The sequence below is a fragment of the Orbicella franksi genome, chromosome 4, assembly GCF_964199315.1.
Source record: "Orbicella franksi chromosome 4, jaOrbFran1.1, whole genome shotgun sequence".
NCBI classification, from domain to species: Eukaryota; Metazoa; Cnidaria; class Anthozoa; order Scleractinia; family Merulinidae; genus Orbicella; species Orbicella franksi.
Window position 1 is genome coordinate 18,891,846 of NC_138148.1, and position 22,782 is coordinate 18,914,627.

General features: G+C 40.6%; 1 protein-coding gene and 1 pseudogene across 1 annotated transcript in view; one reads left to right on the forward strand and one right to left on the reverse strand.

Annotated features, from left to right (window-relative positions):
* The window catches only part of LOC145484698 (uncharacterized), a 64,513-nt gene extending 43,871 nt beyond the window's left edge, over positions 1-20,642 (forward strand). The window contains exons 25-44 of the mRNA XM_081463309.1: positions 66-113; positions 687-829; positions 1,150-1,488; positions 2,521-2,621; positions 2,760-2,852; positions 2,934-3,460; positions 4,173-4,391; positions 4,542-4,874; positions 5,405-5,662; positions 6,264-6,463; positions 7,007-7,343; positions 8,001-8,126; positions 8,676-8,801; positions 10,874-10,996; positions 16,443-16,568; positions 16,908-17,033; positions 17,444-17,562; positions 18,140-18,237; positions 18,651-19,064; positions 19,619-20,642. Coding sequence (XP_081319435.1) covers positions 66-113; positions 687-829; positions 1,150-1,488; positions 2,521-2,621; positions 2,760-2,852; positions 2,934-3,460; positions 4,173-4,391; positions 4,542-4,874; positions 5,405-5,662; positions 6,264-6,463; positions 7,007-7,343; positions 8,001-8,126; positions 8,676-8,801; positions 10,874-10,996; positions 16,443-16,568; positions 16,908-17,033; positions 17,444-17,562; positions 18,140-18,237; positions 18,651-19,064; positions 19,619-19,724 — 3,962 coding nt within the window. The 3' untranslated portion in view covers positions 19,725-20,642. The remainder of the gene's footprint in view (positions 1-65; positions 114-686; positions 830-1,149; positions 1,489-2,520; positions 2,622-2,759; positions 2,853-2,933; positions 3,461-4,172; positions 4,392-4,541; positions 4,875-5,404; positions 5,663-6,263; positions 6,464-7,006; positions 7,344-8,000; positions 8,127-8,675; positions 8,802-10,873; positions 10,997-16,442; positions 16,569-16,907; positions 17,034-17,443; positions 17,563-18,139; positions 18,238-18,650; positions 19,065-19,618) is intronic.
* On the reverse strand, positions 13,820-16,269 carry LOC145484740 (uncharacterized; annotated as a pseudogene).
* Positions 20,643-22,782: the final 2,140 nt, after the last annotated feature.

Here is a 22,782-nt window from a genome sequence, read left to right on the forward strand (position 1 = left end):
TACATGTAATAACTTCTATTTTGTTTGATGTAATAACTTATTCATTTCCGATCCTTTTCCTTTAGCAACAGAGCCAGAAACGATCTCTGCGTCAATAACTACTCCAACGCCAGGTTAGCATACATGCGTAAGGGAGAATAAATTGGATATTAATATTAGAACGGAATATCCAATCCTGTCCAGGTCCAGTCATGCCCCAAAGAGACACGGCTGAGTTATAGTCAGTGGCTCAGTGATACTGTTTTGTAAAGACAACCTGGCTGGTCTCAAAAACTGGCCTAAGGTTATTATTAACAGAAATACTTGGGGTAAAATAAAATTTACCCGATATGTATCTCGCAGAAATAAGATAGAGACCAGCATTTTTATGCAATCGTGCGCTGTCCCGGATCAAAGGCTATATTTTTGTACGATCTCATTTATACGGTGGGAGATTTCAAGAGGGGACCGTCTGTCGTGCTCAACTTTTGCTCTTTTGTGGTTAATTTGGGAAGGCAAAAAAGTTAAAAGTTTGGGAAAATTCTAAATACGTAACAACTGACTAACGATTAGAGTATGATAAATATATAAATTTGTTTGTTTGTTTGTGTTTTTTTAGTGATACCTTAGCGTTTACTGTCGTAGCGAAGGTGTTAATGTATTGGGAAGGAATTCAACTTTATTGATTGTAGATGATGTTTCCTTAGAACCGATTACCCTGATGTACCCTTATGGAGATACTGCCGGGGATTCTGTTATTGCATTCGACATCAGCAGAAAGAAGTGTTTCAGGATAAATATCCCTGACGGAGGAATGGCATTCTTTGGTAAACGACATAGGAAACTCCATGTAAGTTTTGTAGCTCGTTCAACCACAAATAGCCCTCAATATTGTTTTTTACGATAACTGCAGAAATTCTCGCCCGCTCTTTGGCTAATTTTCATTGTCAATAAGCCGACAGACACATGATTTCTCATGATCACTTGTCACCTTCAAGCTAGAATGAATATCGAGGAGGAACAAATCAACAGACTCAGACGTAATACGCAAACGATGATTTACTCAGACTACTAGTCCACCCACGAAGTTGTGGTGTAAATAAAGTACATGTATGGATTATCAAATCAGATAAATGTACATTATTTTACTACACTTGTTTCATTCTACAGCTTTGTCCCAATGGCGTAGTCCAGTTTGAAAGTGAACGTTTCAACCGATGGCCTTACAAATTTGGTCAAAGATACTGGCTGAAATACGATCCAATTCTGGCACCTTACTGGAGCAACATAGACCTCGTAGACTCGTTTGTCACTGGACCTTCCAAGGTATTTTATCAGATATACTCCGACTCCATCCCAGGCGCAAACACAACGTTAAGTATGGCAACAGCAGACGTCATGAAGCTTCTTTCGAGACCTCTTCCAACGAATTTTAGTGCATCTTGGGTTCTTGTTGTTACCTGGGAAAATCTCCGTCCTAGGGAACATACAGCAGCTTCACAAAATTTGGTGAGATATGTAAAATATTCTTTTGAATGATGCAACTTTTAACAGATATATGAGACACTAGCGATTAATTAATGTTCTCTACCAATTAATGGCACCGATCGTTTGCATGGTTCTCACAGTGGTAACAAAATGTCATTAATCAATTAATCAATAAACAAACAATCAATCAAAGAAACAGGAAATTGCACGGAAATAACTGACTGACTGACCGACTAACCGACTAACCGACTGACTGACTGACTGACTGACTGAGGCTGACTGACGGACGGACGGACGGACTGACTGACTGACCGACTGGCTGACTCACTGACTCACTGATTGACTGACTCACTGACTCACTGACTCACTGACTCACTGACTCACTGACTCACTGACTCACTGACTCACTGACTCACTGACTCACTGACTCACTGACTCACTGACTCACTGACTCACTGACTCACTGACTCACTGACTCACTGACTCACTGACTCACTGACTCACTGACTCACTGATTCACTGACTCACTGACTCACTGACTAACTGGCTCACTGACTCACTGACTGTGACTGTGACAACTTTTGAGAAATGATAAACAAAATCTATTTACTTTTTCTTTCTAATATTTATTTCTCTCGAAGATATTAGCTAACAAGCTACTCTGTAAATTCGAGGTTAAATAAAGTATATGTATGTATGTATATATGTATGTATGTACTGACTCACTGGCTCACTGACTGACTCACGGACTCACTGACTGTCTCACTGACTGGATGAAATGATCACGCCATCGATTAATAAGGTTTGTCATCATCTTGGATTGTTTTTCAAATATCTTACCTTAGCCTTAAACGCTTGAAATGTAAAATATTCTTTTAAATTCTCAAAAGTTGGCCTTAAACACTTGAAATGAAGGCGGGTCTTATTCTAACTGAATATCCTATTGAGTTCCAAATTTTGTTTTTCATTTCTCAAAAGTTGTACCAAATAGACCAGACATGCTTCATTTTTTGTATATTATTTTTTCAATGGAGGTTTCTTTCTCTATTTCAGCTAAACACGTTTCAGGCGGTCATTATTACCGACGGAGTTTACGCCTTTGTCATGTTTAACTACCCTAAAGATGGCATACAGTGGTCCGCCCCAACTAGTGTGTAAGTACCATTTTTTAATTACCATTACAAATGTTAAACGTTTTGTGTTATCCTTGATTTACCCGCATTCTCATTTCTTTATTTCGTTTTCATATTGTTTCCATTTCTTCATTCTTGGATAACTTTCTTTTAATTCAGGTCCAATTATATACACTACACCAACTATAGAGGTCTTCCTGTCATGGGCTGGAATGCTGGAGACGACACTGGGAACTTGTTTAACTATAAAAGGTTGGTAGGTTCGTTTTCAATGATGGGCTTTTGCGAAAAATTCTGATAATGTTCACGGTTCTCTAATTATTCAACTTACAGATCAGAAACAGTTGGGATGGAAAGCATCGACAGTCTGCCAGGAAACACAGCTATCATTGGAAAGTGGTTCTTCAGACTTGAGAATTCAAAAGGAGAACAAGACGCCATTCAGAAGTGCCTTCGCTGGTTTAACAATCAGCCAGACCCTTCCTCGTACAGGGATGCTGTTGAGCCATGTCCTTGCACTCTGAGGCAAGCTTTCTTCGACGAGCGATTTCAGTGGACTACACCAGAAGCACCATTCACCTACTGTGTATATACCAGGTTTCCCTCTGCAGCCAACAGAGGTCGACAGTGCTGTTACCACACCAGGTTTGACGGCCGGTTTGGTGCTCTGATCGTTGGCTACCCCAATGGAGGAGTTATTCACCAGTATCATAAGCTGGCTTCGAGATCACTTGCACTAAAACATCAATTCAGTGACGTCTTGGGCCTTAAATATTGCTGCGTGCAGTCCAAACTATGTCAACGATTTTATAGAAAGCGACCATCAGAAGGATGCGAGAACTACCTTCCCCCAGTGTGGAGTAAGTTGCAGTTTTTTTGTTTTTTGTTTTTTTTTCAGTGGACCGCTGGGCTAAATACTGTTTGTAAAACATGAATCAAAAGGACAAACTGCGACTGTGGGAAGATGCAGTAGCAAGTGCTCAGTCTTCGAACGTCATGAGGCCAAAATTTGAAGAACACTTAATTACTCGGATAGGGAGGACACTAAAACCATGAACACTTGACATCCTTTTTATGCATTTGTTTGCGGATGACTGCACAATGAGGGCTCTTGACTCAACAAAAAAAGACAAGCATATTTACGCCATAAAAATGATGAAATTGATGAATAAATAAGTAAAAAGTATCCTCCTGCTTGTGGGAAGAGGCCTTATTAGACAATAATGAGAAAAAAAGTGCACAAAAAATGTTAATTAAGTGTTCATGGTTAGATTGTCTTCACTGAAAGTATTTGCCTAATTTGTACAAAAATATTATTATATAACCTCTATAGTCGAATAAATATAATGGCAGTGTTTTTCCTAACTCGCCAGCCTTTAGTTGCCTTCGCGTAGACGTCTACTCTTTCATTTCACGCTGCGTTAGTTCAGCAGACGTCCTGCACGCTGGCCAAGCCTTGGGAACCTGTCCTTAATAGTCAAATGTTTGTCATCTCGGAACTAGTACTCGTTCTGGAAACATTATCAGTGAAATGTTATATTTTAAGTGACAGGCGTATGTTATTTTCCATAGGCTGGTTATGGGGTGATCCTCATTTCGTCACCCTAGATGGTAGAAACTACACCTTCAATGGCCTTGGAGAGTATACAATGGTCAACGCGAAAAATGGACACTTTGAGCTACAAGCACGAACAAAACTTGCCAAAGGAGGAGGAAGGGCAACCGTTTTTGCTGCAGCAGTAGCGAAAGAAGTGAACACAAGCGCTGTACAGGTGGCTCTGAAGGACGGAGGTTAGTGTCGATGCACCATGTAGGGTGTAATTAATTGATAGATTGATTAGGTAATTAATTAGTTAATTAATTATTTTGTATCTGAGTATTATTTTAACTCTTTTTTTTTTTTTTTACTTAATCTTACATGCGCGTGTTTTTCACTTTTAGGAGGTTTGAATGTGTTGGTCGATGGAGAAGCGTTTCAAGGTTTCGACAGTTTAACCAACGTCAGTGTGAACCTGAATGGCTCTGTGGCAGTATCACGTCCGGAAAACAGTTCCTTCCTTGTGACGTTTCCGTCTGGAATATCTGTGACAGTGACGGAGGTACAAGAGTCACTCTCCATAGTCTTTGCTGCTCCTGTGTCATTTAAAGGTTACACAAAAGGCCTTTTAGGAACTTGGAATGATGACCCACTGGATGATTTCCTGAGACCCGATGGTACCACACTGGCGCATAACGCCACAGGAAGAGAAATTCACAATTATTTTGGACAGAAATGTACGTAAAGTTATTTGACTGAGTATAGTTTGGTGTCCCAGAAGGAAAATGTAGTACTCCAAAATTAATAACTACAAATTGGCTTTTTCAGAAATATGCTTTAAAGGGTTAATCTCTCATCCAAATACAGGATGTAGTTCTTTTTTAACGTCCTCTAGTTTTTGAACAAATCTGTTCATTAGGGGCATTTCACAGTTTTTCAATTATACGGCTTCCGTTCTTTTTGTTTTCCTTTTTTGTCACAGTACATACACAATGCAGCAAAATAATATTACTTACATGTAAGGCTACAAAGGCAGATTCACCGCGGATGCCAAATTAACAGGAAATTTTGTATTTTTCCACCATTATGGGTGATTAATATGCGTGATTGTAAATCATATTGCGTTCATGTTTGTAAAATATGTGAACTCGGTGAACTCGTGTAAATGTACAAACTACAAACTGCTAATCAGAAAACAAATCTCCCTTTTATTTATTTCAATAAAAGATGTTGACTTATACCTAAGTGGAATGGTTTCCCTTTTCAGGGCAAGTTATGTTTAACGCATCCCTATTCACTTACAATCCTGGAGAAGATGTTAACACATTCAAGAATGAGTCATTCGAGCCAATTTTCCTGGATGAAAATAGCACTTTTGCAAATGACGCTTTAAGGCAGCAAGCAGAGGCTATTTGCCAAGGAGATGTCAACTGCTTGTTCGACATAGCCTCTACAGGAGACACGGCAGTTGGAGAGAGTACCAAACAAATATCTGTGCAGCTGGAAAGTGAATCGGAAGAATTACGTAAGTTAAAACTATATCTTGAAACGAAGATTGAATGGGGCTTAGCTGACAACTGAATTTTACCCGCGTCAACTGAGGAATCTGCCGATTTTTAGGTTATGATTGAGAACTGAATTTGTAAATTTTACTAATTGCTGAAGGATGGGCTGAAACGGTCTGATAACAGAGAAAAAGCCGAAATTTTAGCTGATATAAGTGAGATTCCAGCAAACCCAACCAGACCCTCTAAAACATATACACGTAAGCCATTTTTTCCAAGTTATTAAAAAATTTCCCAAAATATTAACATCTTAACAATGCTCATTGTTTGATTGGATAAGACCTTTTGTGAAATTTCAAATAATTTTAGAGTTTTGATATTATGACGTGCTTCAATAAATGTATATTGCATTGCCACGATGAAAAAGTGTAATAAAATCGATAGAGGAGCATAGCCGTGGCAAGCGACGAGGAAAAAAAAAAGAAGAAGGGGGGGGGGGGAGTTCAGGGTGAGAGAGAGTATCCCGTGTTATAAAAGCAACCCGGTAGTCCTTTCAGAAAATATTTACAAAACTGAAGTATGGCACCACTGCGTGTATTCCTACACTTTTTACTCTTTTAGATAATTTCCCACCCAAGATTCTCTCTGGGCCTTCCGAACTTAATTTGACTGTCAACACAACGGTCAGCATAACTGTCACTGCAGAAGATCCCAACGGTGATCCCATGACCTTCAATGTCTCCGGAAGTCCACCGAAAGGTGCCAAATTAACAACTAATGTATCGTCCGTGACGCTGACTTGGAACGTAACCACCGAAGAGGTAACTACTCAAAACTGAAGTGGTAGTAAAAAGGCTACAAACGTTCATCATCGCAATGTTAAAGATTTTTTTCTTTTTATGACAGTAATGATGATGATGATGATGATGATGATGATGATGATGATTGGGCAATACACGACAGTAGTGCCTGCGTTTATTGCTCCATTTTAGATCGTACGCGTTCTGCCGTTAGTTAATACGTGGGTCCTATTTTGGGTGCGACGTTTTACTCTCTTCAACTCCCCTTCGCCGGCATGTTTCATTTCATCTCCCTAACTTATTTAATAAGAGCTATGCGTTGATAAAAAAAAATACATCGCGTGACCAATAACATAAACGTCGATGGAAATCCCATATTCAATAACTCTTATTAGCGCTGTCAAATGGTTTATTTATGTGATTCCTAAAATTTAATAGACTGTCATCAGCGGGGGAGTAACCATGCACATGTAGCTGTATACCCAAGATTCAAGTTATAGGTTAAGAATAATTTTTAGAGCTGGAATCTTTTGAAATGTCGTTTTTTTTTCTTATTTTTTACAGATTGACATAGAGTTTGTGGTAGCTGATGATTCCAAGCAAGCAACCGTACTGCGACCAGTAATAAACGTTTGCGCTTGTCACAATCAAGGAACGTGTGTACCTATAGATGAAAATTACGCAGATAACAGTGGTGCAAGGTTCAATGTACTTTCGTGTGTGTGTCAATATGGTTATACCGGCACATTTTGCGAGGCGGACCTAGATGCATGCGAGGAAAATTTCCAACCATGCTATCCGGGGGTCCAGTGCATCGATTTAAAGCCACCTGCTAACGAGTCAGGCTTCGTTTGTGGTCCTTGTCCGGATGGGTTGATAGGAGATGGAGTCGAATGTACAGGTAACGGATGGCAATTTCCCTCGCCACCTGCGCCCTCCCCCCCTCCCCCCCCCCGATCCCCTTCTCCTCGCCCGATCAAGGTGTTTTTGAAATGGGTTTGATTTAGGGATACGAATGGTCCTTCAAAAACCTTGGGTCTGTACGAAATTTTTTCATCGTTTTCTTAGCGGTTATGTACCTGTGTGTCGCGCTTGAAATTAAAACTCTAAAGCTGCGGTCTTGCCAAGAAGAACGCTAGTCGCGACTTAACTTGTTTCTTTATCCATCGCGGAAACTTCGATGGTTTTCGCCGTAACAACCACATTTTGCCATACCCGTGAAACCAAATATCGAATTTTTCTGTGTTCATTTTTCTAGTTTATTTTAATAGTATGTGACGTCACAGTACATCACAAACGGCAAATCATCTCATCTGCAAGAGAAAGTTGAGAGATATTTACTGAAAGTAAAGCAAAATTATTTTGATATGTCTTATGAGAACGAGAATTGAAGGAACCCTTGAAGATGTAATTGGGACCCCAACATTACCATGTCACGACTTACAGTTGCACTGTGTATAGTCGATGAACGCTCCACTTTTCACAACTCAAACCCCATAGCTAATCATTTAATTGTTGTACATATGTAGAAGTTCATGTTGTGCTTAAAACGCTTCAGATATTGACGAATGTGCGACCAATAACGGAGGCTGTGGACAAAACTGCTTGAACAATCACGGATCATTTGAGTGTGACTGCGATGCTGGATACCTTCTAAACCCTCTGGACAAGAAGAGTTGTGATGGTGAGCATATATTGCAGCTGTTTAGAAAGATCGATTCATTGTTATACTATCCTCTGCTCTGCTCTACTCTACTCTATACTACGCAACTCTAATCTAATCTACTCTACTCTGCTGTACTCTGCTCTGCTCTGCTCTGCTCTGCTCTGCTCTGCTCTGCTCTGCTCTGCTCTGCTCTGCTCTGCTCTGCTCTGCTCTGCTCTGCTCTGCTCTGCTCTGCTCTGCTCTGCTCTGCTCTGCTCTGCTCTGCTCTGCCCTGCCCTGCTCTGCTCTGATTTGCGCTGCTCTGCTCTGCTCTGCTCTGCTCCGCTCCATAAAAGTACTGTTCTGATCATTACCCAAACTGGCTGGCGAACTCAAATACTTATTAGTGATGTTACGCGGTGGAAGACGCTTCAGATCATACTGCATTTTAAATGTTAACAATTAAGCTATATATTCTTCTTCTTCTTCTTCTTCTTCTTCTTCTTCTTCTTCTATTTTATTTCCTCTTTCCTTTTTTTCCATTCAAGTTAAGGTAACATACCTACTCACCCTGATCTCTTATTGCAGACATAGATGAATGTAGGTCTGGGAGAGGAGGCTGTATGCAGATTTGCGAGAATACAGAGGGTTCATACAACTGCAAATGTGATGCAGAATTTAAAGTGGAACCCGCTAATCCAAAGAATTGCGTAGGTGAGTTCTGTTAAAAAGTATTGAACGGCATCGTAAAGAGCAAAGGTTCACATGTTACCTTACAAAGAAAAATATACTTGACAATACCAAGAAATTATAATCTCTTGACAATACTTAGACTTCTGATCGCGCGGATAGAATCGCGAGAGAACTGGACGCCAGCGCACCCCTCGCGTTTCGCATTCACTTTTGTTTTCTTTTGTGTTGTTTTCTTTCTTTCTTTCTTTCTTTTCTTTTCTTTTTTTTTTTTTTTTTTTTTTTTTTTCGCGTGCTTTGAAAAGCCAAAATAGAGAGGCGGTAAACAGTCTAGACAATATTCGTTTTTAATTTTATGTTCTGTTAAAAGATTAAACTTGTAATACTTGGATTAACAAATAAAGAAACCTAAGCCGTGTATTACACTGATAAAACTCGACGGGCATTTCAGAACACGAGGGAAATGAGGAAAACACGAGCCGCAGGCGAGTGTTTTCTACATTTCTCGAGTGTTCTCAAATGTCCGGAGTGTTTTATCACATTGTAATACACGGCTCAGGCTTCATCATTTGCTTTATGATATAGAGGTAATGTCGCGAAAAACAATAAAACACGCCTTTTCTATGTCCTATTTAAGCAATAGACCACTCTTTCTATGGGTTTACTGAGGAAATAAACCACGCAGGATGTTGGGACAACACGAGAAAAGCTTGCAAATCACGAGCCGTTAGGCGAGTGATTTACAGGCTTTTCGAGTGTTCTCCCAACATCACAGGTGGTTTATTGCGCCGGTAAACCCATAGAAAGAGTGGTCTATCGCTTTTATGTAATAACTATGGAAAAAGCTTGTCAATGAGAAGGAAATTTATTTTACTTTCGTGATCAAGTTGCTTATTCTCATCAAATTCATGACATGACGCGACAAACCAATCACAGTGACTGAAAGAATGAAAGCACAGACTGGGCGCCGGACACGAAATCCGCAGAGCAAAGCGACGAAAACATTTCACTCCAAGATTTAAGAAAGGAAAGGAAAAGGTTATCGGTGCAAGGCAAAAATAATATTAATTAACTGAAAAGTATTCTGACGGGGAAATGCAGGGATTCGTAGGTGGAATCGGTGATCACGAAAGTAAAAGGCTGTACGAAAAGTTTGCAAGTTTGCCAAAGTTCATGAGCTCGGCGAAGTGATTCAACGCATTGTTTAACGATAACTTTCCAAAGTTTTGCGAACGGAATAAAGGTTAATTACAGAAACACTGCGATATGAAAACTATTGCTTGAAAGCTAAGCTTATGGAAACCAGATTCATTTATCGTGTTATGCATGCATGCATTGAATTTACACTTAAAATTTCTGATAGAAAGAAATCTTTTCCCTGCTTTTTTAACACCCCAAATTGATCAGTCAAGCCCAGCTGACTCCGTCCTCCACAGGCCGTGGAAAGCACCGAAAAAAGTGTTTAAAACTTCCTCAATTTTAATCTCAAGCGTAACCGGAGTCGACGTAAAATTTTTGCCGTGGAAAAAACAGATAAAGCTTTATATGACGACCAGCTTCTGGTCCTTTTTTTTTCCTTGAAAAAATGCTATGTTGAATGAAAAGATATTCTCAGCCAGTGAAACGCAAAACTGATTATTACTTTTGTTATCGAAAGAGTTCGGAGTTCTCTAATTCCCGCGTAGAGCTGCCATAGATCGGTAACCGTGGTTTACCGGTACAATAAAACATAGGTTTAGCAACTGCATTGACCAATCAGAGTGTGCGTAGTATTTCAGTTATTTTATATACTCTGAAAAAAAAACATGGGTTTTTGACCAATCAGAGCGCGCGCAGAGTCCTATCTATATTATAAATGAAAATTAAAAAATGCCACGCAGTTAACAGTGATGGCTATATTGGGCTCGATAGGCACTGTTTAATTATAAACAGAGTTTATTGCCATTACAGGGTTATCAAGAACCATTTCCGACCATTTGTGACAGTTTGCAATGCGTTCGGTACGCTACTTCACTTAACAGGTCTTCCGGAATGGATATAATAGAAAAAAAATCATTACAAAATAAATATTCTCCTTTAATTTTTTTTTTTTTTAGCCAAGTACCCTTGTCAAGAAAATTCCATTGGCTGCGACGACATCTGCCTCTTATCTGATGGAAAGGAAAAGTGTGCTTGCAATAACGGATATGCTTTACAACAGGATGGAAAAACATGCAAAGGTAGTGTCACGTTCCACAACCGATGGAACTGGATTATTGCAATGAACGGATACGACACACGAATTTAATCTAGAAGTTCGCCATGCTGCTTTAATAATCAACTTCCCAACTTACATTGCGCGCTTAAGTATATTATGTATGATGCACCGAAACACTACATCCCTTCCTTTTTCAGTATAACCACTATGATCTTAAGGAAATGTCAACACAATTGAAAGTCAACTAAAAACCTAGTACGACTTAAACTCACAAAACGGCTGGCCATAAAAATTATTAATTCTCCTCTTTTGAACTGTAACAGTCAATAATGACATCAAGTCATAACAAAGTTTCTAACAATACCATTCAAGTCAAAACAGAGTCCTTAACAATGACACTCAGGTCATAACAAAGTCTTTAAATCTTTCCGGCAGTTTCCTAGCCCTTGCTGGTCTCGTCATAACCGGGCTGCTCAGGTTTTCTCGTTCTGCTTCCGGTTCTACAGGATCAGCAACATCAAGCAATGGAGTTGTTTCCTCGGGATTCTGTGATGCTTCCTCGAACTTCTTTATATGGGTTGTGTTTCGCATAAGTTGAACGCCTTCTGGTGATTCAACGACAACACTGTTCCCAGTTTTGGTTACAACATCATAAGGCTCAGAACCAAATGGTGTTGACAACTTGTTTTTGCGCTCTTGTTTTACTAAGACTTTGTCACCTGGAGCTAGGTCTGACTCCTGGGCACTCCTCTTCTTGTCTGCATAGTGTTTAGCTTTGGCTTTCATTTCGCCATCTCGGTCTCGCATCTCACTCTCTATGCTCTCCTCTCTCAATTCAGGTAATTTAGTACGCATCTTCCTGCCAAACAAGAGTTCTGCTGGACTCACACCTGTGGTAGTACGAGGGGTTGACCTATATGCTACCAAATACTTGCGAACTTCCTTCTTCCATTCTTTTCCCTCAGCTTGAGCTATTTTCATTCTCTTGAGGAGGGACTTGTTTTGTTTTTCCACCTCGCCGTTCGCTTGTGGCCACAATGGTGTGGTCTTCCTGTGCTCTATGCCGTTATCCTCCAAATACCGCTCAAACACTTCTGATCTGAACTGTGGACCATTGTCGCTTCGAAGTGATTGAGTAGTCCATGTGTGGTGAAGATTTTATCCAAACACTCTATGACTTTCATTGATGTTGTCGAACGCATGACTTCCACTTCATAGTACCTGCTGAAGTAATCAACGATGACTAAGACAGATTCTCCTGATGGTAATGGGCCTAATAGGTCTATGGCCAAATCTTGCCATGGGCTACTTGGTAATGGGGTTGACTTGATTGGCTCTGGGTTTGCCGGACTGCTTACAAGCTGACAGCCATGACAGGTTCTGCAAAACTTCTCGGCGTCCTTGTCAATCCCAGGCCACCATACCTTTGATCACAATCTCTGCTTCATACTGACAATTCCTGGATGTCCTTCATGGGCAAGGCTCAGTACTCGAGGTCTCAACTTGCTCGGAATGACGATCCTGGTACCTCGAAGAATTAACTTGCCAATAACACACAGTTCGCCACATACTGGTATGTACTGCTTGTGCTGATCACCTTTCCAGTTTCCATCTTTAATGTGCTGACGCAATTCCACGAACTCTCTGTCCTTTGATGAGGCTTCTTCAATTTCACGTGTTGTCATCGCTTGAGGAGTGGCAGTTACTGCGACAAACCTGACAAATTCATCTGACAACTTGTGGGCTGATGAAGATTCTGCTTGCTCGTTCGCATGCAATAAGCGTGACAACGGATCGGCAATATTCTGCTCTCCAGGTAGGTATTTGACTTGGAACTTGTATGGCTGTAATCGCAAGATCCATCTTTCGATTCGTGCACACGGCTTCGATCTGCTTGAGTAGATTGTTTCCAACGGTTTGTAATCGGTGTACAGTTCAAATTCAATGCCGTAAAGGTACACATGGAATCGTTCACATGCCCATACAACAGCCAAGGCTTCTTTTTCCGTTTGCGAATAAGGCTTTTCCTCATCGCTTAGATTCTTGCTTACGTAACTAATGACTCTTTTCCTGCCTTGCTGCTCCTGGATGAGGATCGCACCGAGGCCTACCGGGCTTGCGTCTGATATGATTAGTGTCTTGGCATTTTTATCAAAGTAACCAAGAGTTTCTGCACTTGATAGCCTCCTCTTAGGCTCACTGAATGCGTCCTTCTGCTCTTCTCCAAACTCGAAACGGACACCCTTTTTGGTTAATCTGCGCAATGGCTCTCCGATCGTAACAAAGTCCGGAATGAAACGAGCATTGTAGTTTGCCAGTCCCAGAAAGCTTCTGACTTCTGATGCGCTCTGCGGTTCTCTTGCATCAACGATCCCTTTTACCTTGTCTTCCGCAGGGCCAATACCATTGTCGCTTAACACCAGTCCCATGAACACCATCTGGGTCATGTGGAACCTGCACTTCTCTGCATTCAGCGTGAGATTCTTCTCTTTCAGCCTCTCCAAAACTCGCTGCAATCATCTGTCATGTTCTTCAGTGTTCTTCCCATGAATAATGATATCATCTGAGATGTTGGCAACACCTTCACAGCCTTGCAATGATTGCTGAATGACATGCTGGTACACTTCTGGAGCTGAGCTTATCCCAAACATAAGTCGCTTGTACTGGTATAGACCACAATGTGTAATGAACGTTGTGATACTTCTGGAATCTGGATGAAGTTCTAATTGGTGATAACCCCATTTTAAATCCAGTTTACTAACACTGTGCTTTGGTTGAGGTTTTGCAGCACTTCGTCCACTGTGGGTATGGGATAACGTTCTCTGATAATGGCTTCATTAGCCCTTCACATGTCTACACAAAGGCGTATTTCGTCATTCTGCCTTGGGACTACTACAACTGGACTAACCCACGGGGTCGGGCCCTCTACCGGTTCAATTATGTCCATGGCTACCAGTTCTTCAATCTTTTCCTTAACCTTGTCTCGAAGACTAAATGGGGTGCGCCTGACTGGTTGCGCCACAGGAGGTACACCCGGATTCACATGCAACTTAACTTGGTAATTCTTTAACTTTCCCACCCCTTCAAAGATTTCTTTGTAATCGGACATGATTGTCTCACTAGATGTCACAGTGCAGATCCGGGTTCCTAATTTCAACACGCCTGGCTGTATGGCAATTTCTCTTCCAAGCAGTGCCGCCCCTTCACCATTAATAACGACAAATTCGGCTTCGGTTTCTTTTCCCTCTACTCTTGCCAGTGCTAAGAATGTTCCTAGAACGTTCAGCGGCTGTTTACTGCCATACGCATAAAGCTTCTTATCACTCTTTCTCGACACACACTTAATCTTGTCTTGCTTTAACTTTGACCACAGGTTTTTGTCAATCACATTGGTGCTCGCACCCGAATCAATCAGCATTGCAACTACAACTCCGCCCACAGTCACATCTATTTTCTCAGGAGGTGTAGCGGAATTCACAGTAAATGCATACTCATCTTCATCTCTTTCACTTCCCACATACCTGACTGACTTCTTCTTTTTCTTTCCTTTTGTCTTCTCCTCCCGTCTAGGTTTGGGAAGTTTGGCTGTTTTCGTTCTACACTGCGAACCAAAATGGTCAGCTCCTCCACACTTATAGCAAGTTTTTCCTTTCGCAGGGCATTCAGAGTCTCGTCCAAAATGTCCTACTTTTCCACATCTGTAGCATGCTCGCTTTACAGACTCGTTCTCTTTGTCTTCCTGCTTGTCGCGGACCAAATTTACATCCTTTCTGCCTTCCATATTCTCCAGCTGTGATTAAACTCGCTCGTGATTTGCTGCCGTCGAAGGTAACAGCTCTAAGGTTAATTTCTCACCTTTTTCCAATAGTTTCTTCCTTAATTCATGTGATTTACATCTCTGCACGACTTGATTACGAATCTGGTTTTCGGCTTGTTCGCCGTAGTCACAGTCCTTGACCACTTGCCTCAATCGCGTCATGAACTGAGCCACAGTTTCGCCGTCCTGTTGTTCCATGCTGCAGAACAGGTGATTGTGGTAAGTCGAATTTACCTTTGGAATGAAATAATCGTTCAAAGCCTTCACCGCTTTTTCGTAATCTTTCGCCTCGCCTGTGTCCGTCAACGTTTCGAAAATTTCTTGAACAGCTTCGCCAGCAGAACGAAGGAGTAAAGCTCTCCTCTGGATTTTATTATCCGCTTTATCCACTTCGATGAGCAGGCCTTTGCTGTCGGCATGCATCGAGAAACTTTTCAACCAACGCTGCCATCGCCTTCCCACGCATGAAGGTTCACCATGTGGGTCGAAGGGTTTTACACTCGTCAAATCGTCTATCTTTATTGACGCCATGATCTGGGCAGTTGCAACTTCAATCCTCGTCGCCAGATGTCACGTTCCACAACCGATGGAACTGGATTATTGCAATGAACGGATACGACACACGAATCCAATCTAGAAGTCCGCCATACTGCTTTAATAATCAACTTCCCAACTTACATTGCGCGCTTAAGTATATTATGCATGATGCACCGAAATGTACCTTACAAACACTACAGGTAGGTGGTGTGTTAATTAACCCTAGGATATACGAAGGAGGGAGGGGGGGGCGGTGAATGCCTCCCCTTGTACTTTTTTAAATTTTGTCAAGAGGATTTTCTCTGGGCCACTATCCATTTCAGTAGCTTTTCGTTGAGATAATTTGCTGAAAATTGGTTTAAATCTTCCTAGTTATAGTGGTAGGAGATCTCACATGACAAGTGAGTTAAGGTTGAATGGTTGCGTATGAGCTGCGAAAGAATAAAGCTTATTAAAATGTAATATTGTAAGCTGTCAGAGCCATGTTCTGGGCCAGAATTACCGTAAATCCTCGAATTAGCGCCCGGGGCGCTTATTTTAAATTTAGGAGAGGACGGAGGGCGCTTATTCGAGGGGGAGGGGCGCTAATTCGAGGATTTACGGTAGTTATAAAGTAACATAATGATATAGTGAGCATCCTTTACATGAGCTGTCGAAAAGGGTATTTTTTGTGTAAAACTTTAAATTTTCGGGGTAAAAACGAGAAGTACAGTGGAAAAAGTAAAAAATCTTAATAAGTCCGCCATGTTGGATGACGTCACTGGCCCATAGCAGCGCATACGCATAACATTAACATCATCTTTTAAACGAAATAGCAAGCTATCTACGAAAAGTAAACTTTCGATGTAGCCAACTCAACGAAACGAGGATCTCCAACTAACCACCCCCACCCCCACCCCCGCTCCTGCGAGATTGAAAACAATTTGAAAAAATACCAAAGAAAGCAAATTCTTCAAACAAGTGCACTTGCCAAAGTACCTGTATCTGACAACTCTGAAGCTAGATATAAAGGAACTCTAAAAGATATCTTTATTGAAATAAACGGACCAAATTTTTTTTTGTTAGACAGGGACTCTCTAAATAATTTTTTTTTCTTCCTTTTTTTTTCTTTCAGATAAAGACGAGTGTCAAACTCGTGATTTGAACAGCTGCGTCCAACGATGTGATAATACCGACGGAGGCTATGTCTGCTCATGTGTGGATGGTTATGAACTCGATGCTGATGGCTTCACTTGCAACGGTAAATTACGATTGCAAGAAGCCTCATGTGCTACCCTTCAGAGTTTCAGATTAGATGAATGATCTGCTCTAATCAGACAGCTGGCGAAACCCTCTACGCCACTAAAACGCTATATTTTACAACAAATAATTTCTATCAATCCCTCCCCCCCCCCCCCCCCTTTCCCTTCTCCCAGCCCCTTCGTTTTGCTCTATAAGAACAAAAAAAAAAACGAAAAAGAAAAAGAAAAACGGTATGGTTATGATCGTAATCTCATTTGTGTAAAGGATGTTTTTTGGCCTGTCTAGAGCCGCCTCTGATTTCTGAACTCAATCAAATGTTATAATATCCTTACCACAGATATCGACGAGTGTTTGCTGTTCACCTATAAGTGCGAAGATGAATCCATGCAATGCGAAAACAAACCTGGCTCTTACAAGTGTGTTTGTGGGGAAGGACTGTATTGGATTGACAACAAATGCCAAGGTGAGTCCAATGCAATGAATAACACGAAAAAAAGCAAACTTTCTTGACACAATCGATGACGATAATTTGCTCTAAATACTAGGATTCGTCCACTTATTTCTCAGTGTTTTATATTTTGTTTACTCGTGAAGATATCCATGCTGTCGTGTTTTATGTCTTTTTAATCGGTGAGGACGACGCCATTAACTGCTCGATTGAGTTTGTTCCCATTGTGTTGTCATATGTTTGTTAGTCGCACTCGACAAGACTTGCCTTAATCGCTAGATAAGGAAAGTGTATACCCCTTTGTGCATTCTTCATATCAGACGAACTAAACATGACTTGTAGTGTTCTGAGTTACTATGTTTAATAAACTTGTGTCAATATACAGAGACTAGTTTTTAAGTACATGTTTGTGTATTTGTCAAAAGGACTTGAAAAAGGAGCTGAACCTCCTCCACCTCCCCCTGCCGAAGAACCGCGAACACCATCCGACGAGGTGAGAAGCCAGTCTGTCGAGTTGGAGATACAGGGGTTAAATGTGTCTCAGGTTGGATAATATTTTCTCGTTTTTTTGTATGTATGGGTTGTTGACCAAGCGTGAGGTCAAGATAACTGGATATTGGCCAAGTTCATTTTTTTTTTTTTTTTTGCGTTTCTATGGGCTGAGACGGAGTCGAGGTACATAAACACGCAAAGGGTTTATTTTATGGAAAAGAACACTACTTTCTTCTTAGCCACAGTGTGTAATCCCGAATGGGCAAGATAGCGTCATCGTGCCCGCTCGAGTAGCCAATTACAGCGCAGAACTCGGTTCATCTTGCTCGCTCACGGAGCTAGCCATATAGTAAAATGATTTATTCACTGCTCCAGCGGAAGGGATGAAATCTGGATGCAGATGAAGCCCGTGTCCACAAAACGCTTCCCAAGCAGGCATATTCCTTAGCTGCAGTAAAACTGCATTGTAAGTTAGTTAAATTGTCGATTGTTTTTCACAACCCGGAACCTGAAATTGAAATTTGGGGTACTGAGTAAATAAAACGCTTCACGCCATATAATTGTCGCAGTCGTGACAGGTGCCCCATTTTAGAGATCTGTCTTGGATATTCTTTGCTATTCCTTTTCAGTGGAACCAACCTCTACAAGAAGCATTCAAGGCTGCAGTTGCAACGGCAGCAACCAAGCACTGTTCAGAAACGGACGACTGCAGATCGACATCTACCAGGTACATTTTTCTGCTTTTGTTCGGCTCATCCATTCACTTTGATGTTTCTTCGTGCGTTCATCTGTAAATGCGTCTGCATTGTCTTTCATTCATTCGCTTTGTTCATATTTTTCCACGGTTATCACTTTTAAAAAAATCTTATTTAATTATGTGAGATCGTGGCTTTTGCATTGTTGATGTATTATTGCCGATTCCAAAGGAAGCAAAGTTTTGAGAGTACTGTTCATCCTCAGTGTTTAAACGTAGTCCCGAAAGAAACAAAGTAGCTCGGCTTGAATATTGGCAAAGAAAATCGTCTGCAAAAATGATCAGAAAAAATGAGAAAGAAAAAGAATCAGACAAAAGACAACAGAGAAATCACAGTGAATCGGTGATGTGGTAGTTCATGTTTTCTTTTTCTACCCCTTGTGCAGCGCTCGCCGTAAGAGAGCAGCTTCCTACATCATCTTCACAGAAGACCAAGTTCACATTCTTCCAGGCTACCCAAAACAGATTTCTACGAACCCTCTACTGGCAAGCTTAGCATTCTACTTGCAATTTCTACCCGGAACTTCCAATGTTGACGCCATCTCGAAAGACAACCTCGTTTCAATTGTTAAAGGGGCTATTGCAGACATTTCAAACTCCATTGATGGTAACATTTCGAGCGTGCGAACCTTCGTCGCTGAAACATCAACAGCGGTAACATCAACAGTAGCTCCATCTAAGCCCACTGAAAAAGACTCTAACAAGATGCCTTACATCATTGCGGGTTCCGTAGCCGGCGGGCTGTTGGTCATTATCATTACTGTTATAATCATATGGAAATGCAGTAACCCAAAAAACAGGTGGGACAAAACTGGTGATCTTTACAACATTTGTTACATTTACGAGAAATCAATCAATGAGAGATTTGACGATTTGATGCAGGCCTAATAACAATGCAATGATTTTTGTACAATTTTGTGAGGAGTGATGCTTCATGTCCTGTTAGGCTCGGAAGTCTGATGGTAATTACATTAGAATACGGGTAGATCCCTGGGTGGACCCATGAGCTATGCTCTTGGGCAATGCAAGTTAATTTTCTCTCGAAGTGCTTCTCTACACTTCAGGAAAGGAGTTAAAGTATAGATGAGCAGCGGCCCGATCAAATCAATTTAAATCACTTTATTAAAGTCAAAACGTGGGATGGGGTTGTATATTTATATTATTTTTTTTTTTTTTATTTTGTATCTTCATCTTAGGGAACGAGAAAGGCGGGTCAAAATGCATCTTTTGACTATAAACTAAAATGTCTAAGGAGATATAGGTGCAAAGATGAACATGCATATGCTTAAAATTCTTACATCTTATTAGTTATGTAACATTCACTTTATTTTTCAATTTCGCATATGCTTTGCAGAATTCCCAAGCGCGTTACCCCTTCCCCTAGAGAAAAATCGAAGTTGGAAATGGAAGTCGTTGCTGGTTCTATCAATGATGGATACAACAAGGATCAGCCAATTTGAATGATTGATAACCATCCGAAGAAGCAATTCGTGTTTGTTAAAAGTAGAAAATAATGATAAAAGGTCGAACTTAATTAAGGTAGATATTCCGTCAGCATTGCGCGGCGTAATTTTATATAATAGCGTAATTTTTGTGATTTTATAAATTATACCGATAGCGGTGTGACCGACCATGTCCATTCTAATAGTCGCATTTCGAACGCGGATGTCTGTAAATTTAGATTTCATTATATACCCGTTGTCTCTCTCGCTCTGCAAGATTGTCAAATCAGGAGCCATGAACTCTACTGGGAGGAGATAATACTACAAGATTTTGCTAGGGAGATAAGTAATTGCTTCATTTAAATATATCCTCCCCTGTATTGGCATTATCGGACAATCTAGGCCATAATTTTAGTGTGTGTTAGTAATATCCTCCCCTACGTCCACTATAACCAATGACGCCCCATCTGATAACGACATCAGCTCGTTAGACAAGACAAATAAGACAAATCAAACAGACAAATCATAAAAACGATTAACGCCTTTAGTTTTATTTACTTGCTGTTTGTTAAGAATTTGGACATGTGTTATCTAGCTGTCAGTAAAACTTAACGCTTATTAATCAGTGTGTCAATGATTATGATATGACGATTTTTTACGTTTGTGTAGTATAACGATTAGCCAACCAGTTTTTCTCTCCGAAGAACACTCACGAACAAAAACAGTTGAAACTTTGCATTGCTTTTAGTTTAGCAGTTCACTGAGTCCCGGTCAGAGGTGAAGATAATTAACAAACTTTGTCGTTTAGAAGTTAGTCATAACAACAGCTTTGGAATAACATCACTTTCCCATTTATTGTTGCAAATGGCTAATAAAAGTCTCCCAAATAAAGTTAACCTTTTTGTTTGTCGTGATTCAGGGTACAGAGAATGCCCCCCCCCCCCCCCCGCCCAGACCCGGTCCCACGCTGTCCCCTTCTATATATTCATTATGCGGTCTCTCGTTACCCCTGCATCCCTCAGGATTTTTTTAGCGCACCGTTCCCTCAGTCCTTCTATGTGGTGCAGACTCTTGGAAGGTTACGCAAATCATGACAGATGTATTGGAGATACAAGATTTTTTTGGAGAAATCTTCAGGATCTTCTGGCCGAGAATCATTTCCAACGAGGAACTTTACCTCAGAACTAACACCGCTATCAATTGAGATTAAAAGGGGGAGGTGGCGGTATCAGAATAGCTCCGAATACCATCCCCAGCCCCGTCAGAACCTAACACAATTAATGTACCCGTGCATTATAAATTATAAACTTTCAATGGCCAATAATTAACAAGTATCGGAATGTATGCTTTAACCCGTGTATAATTTATTAAAAAGTATAGCTAATATTAGTCTGCCTAGAACCCGGCACACGTTGTTTGAAATATTGACTTGGGAAAGCAGAACTAAGCGCCACAGGATCGATGATTAATTTGGCTTTACTGATCGTTGCTATAACTTAGATGTACCTTGCACATTGAGCGACGACCCAACATATCTCCATGGGAAAAAGTTTTCCAAACATTGATATCATTAATAAGAGCTGAAAGATATCTAGATGCAATAATCATGTTGTACTTGATCTAATGTGTCTCATTTCCCTAAGCCTTTGCTCTGGCCCTTTGTTTCATATTTTCTTGCAAACATTTAAGCAATACACTAAAGACTTTGTTTTTATTAGCGAAAGTTATGATCCAAAACGGCAGCTTGGAATGCACAGAAGAAGCGTAAGTGTTGCTCGAGGCGTCGCCGAGGGAAATTCTAGTTGCTTTTAACACTCTCCAAATCTTCCTAGTGCATCATAACTTGTTGACACACAGCTAAAAGGATATATCGTCGCCAATGGAAAAATAAGTTCTCTCGCGAATCATATATTGCACTATGAGTCACGTATAACTTAGTTTAACGTAGTTTGATAAGGTCGCTTTGCCAGCAATTCAATGCTGTAAAAAAAAACTCGGCATTACAGTATCCAGGCACCTGCTAGCTATGTGATAGTGTACATCCATTTGGGCAGCTAAGTGGATTGCAACTGTAATCAAGGTAACGACTAAAAATATGATCTAACGTTTCAATGGTTCTGTCTGCGATTCTGCTTCTGTTTTTATTAGCCTAATCTACCAGACACGATAAGAGCTGTGCACAAGCTAACACTGGTAGACCGTTAAGCACCTTTGCCGCATACTGCTCTCAAATTCAAGCCGTGTTAAACAGACCGCTCTGAAAATCAAGTGATTAATTCAAGTACTTTTAGCAGTCTGTTTGTTACCGGCGGATTGAAGAGTATTCACAGAAAGTGATGCATTAAAACATGCTGCGTTTCAGCATCACAAAGAAGTGTTAAAAAAAGAAATGGAAAAATAGAAAAGCAAAACTAAACAAAGCGAATCTAATGCTTACAAATACACTGACATAAACACAGACCACGATACTGTTTCTATATTTGCATCGTCGACCTGCGGCTAATTTTGAACTTTATCTGTCTCTTTATAGAACACATAACCTGAGGACAAGAGCATAACATACATTTTTAAACTCTTCATAACTGTGGATATTATGAAGCTTTCATCATCAGTATTCTCCGTGATAGTACGTGCATGTGGCTGCAGTAAAATGATTTTTGGACCATAAAATTGACGATGATGATTATCTATGGAGAATTTGAATTTGTCCGGCTACGCGGTGATATTTATAGCTGGAGGGTATTGATCCAGAACTTTTCATAAAATTAGACCCGCCATTTTCGGCATATTTAAAGCCGATTACGCACCACCTTCTCGTTCTCACTTTGATACCCTGCGGTGGGTTCGCGGGCTTCTTTTCAATTTACAACGCTACATGAATAAATTATTTTAATGTCTGAGTGTGTGCATATTCGATCAAAACAGTTGCGTTAATTGGCTCACGAAGGAGCACTGAACCATATTTAGCAAATGCAAGCTTTTCATATGCATTGTGCACTTGTGTAAAAACCTGCATGATCGCCGTTAGGTGATGTGAACTACGATGACTTTCCAGTTGTACTTTAAAGTAGGCCTT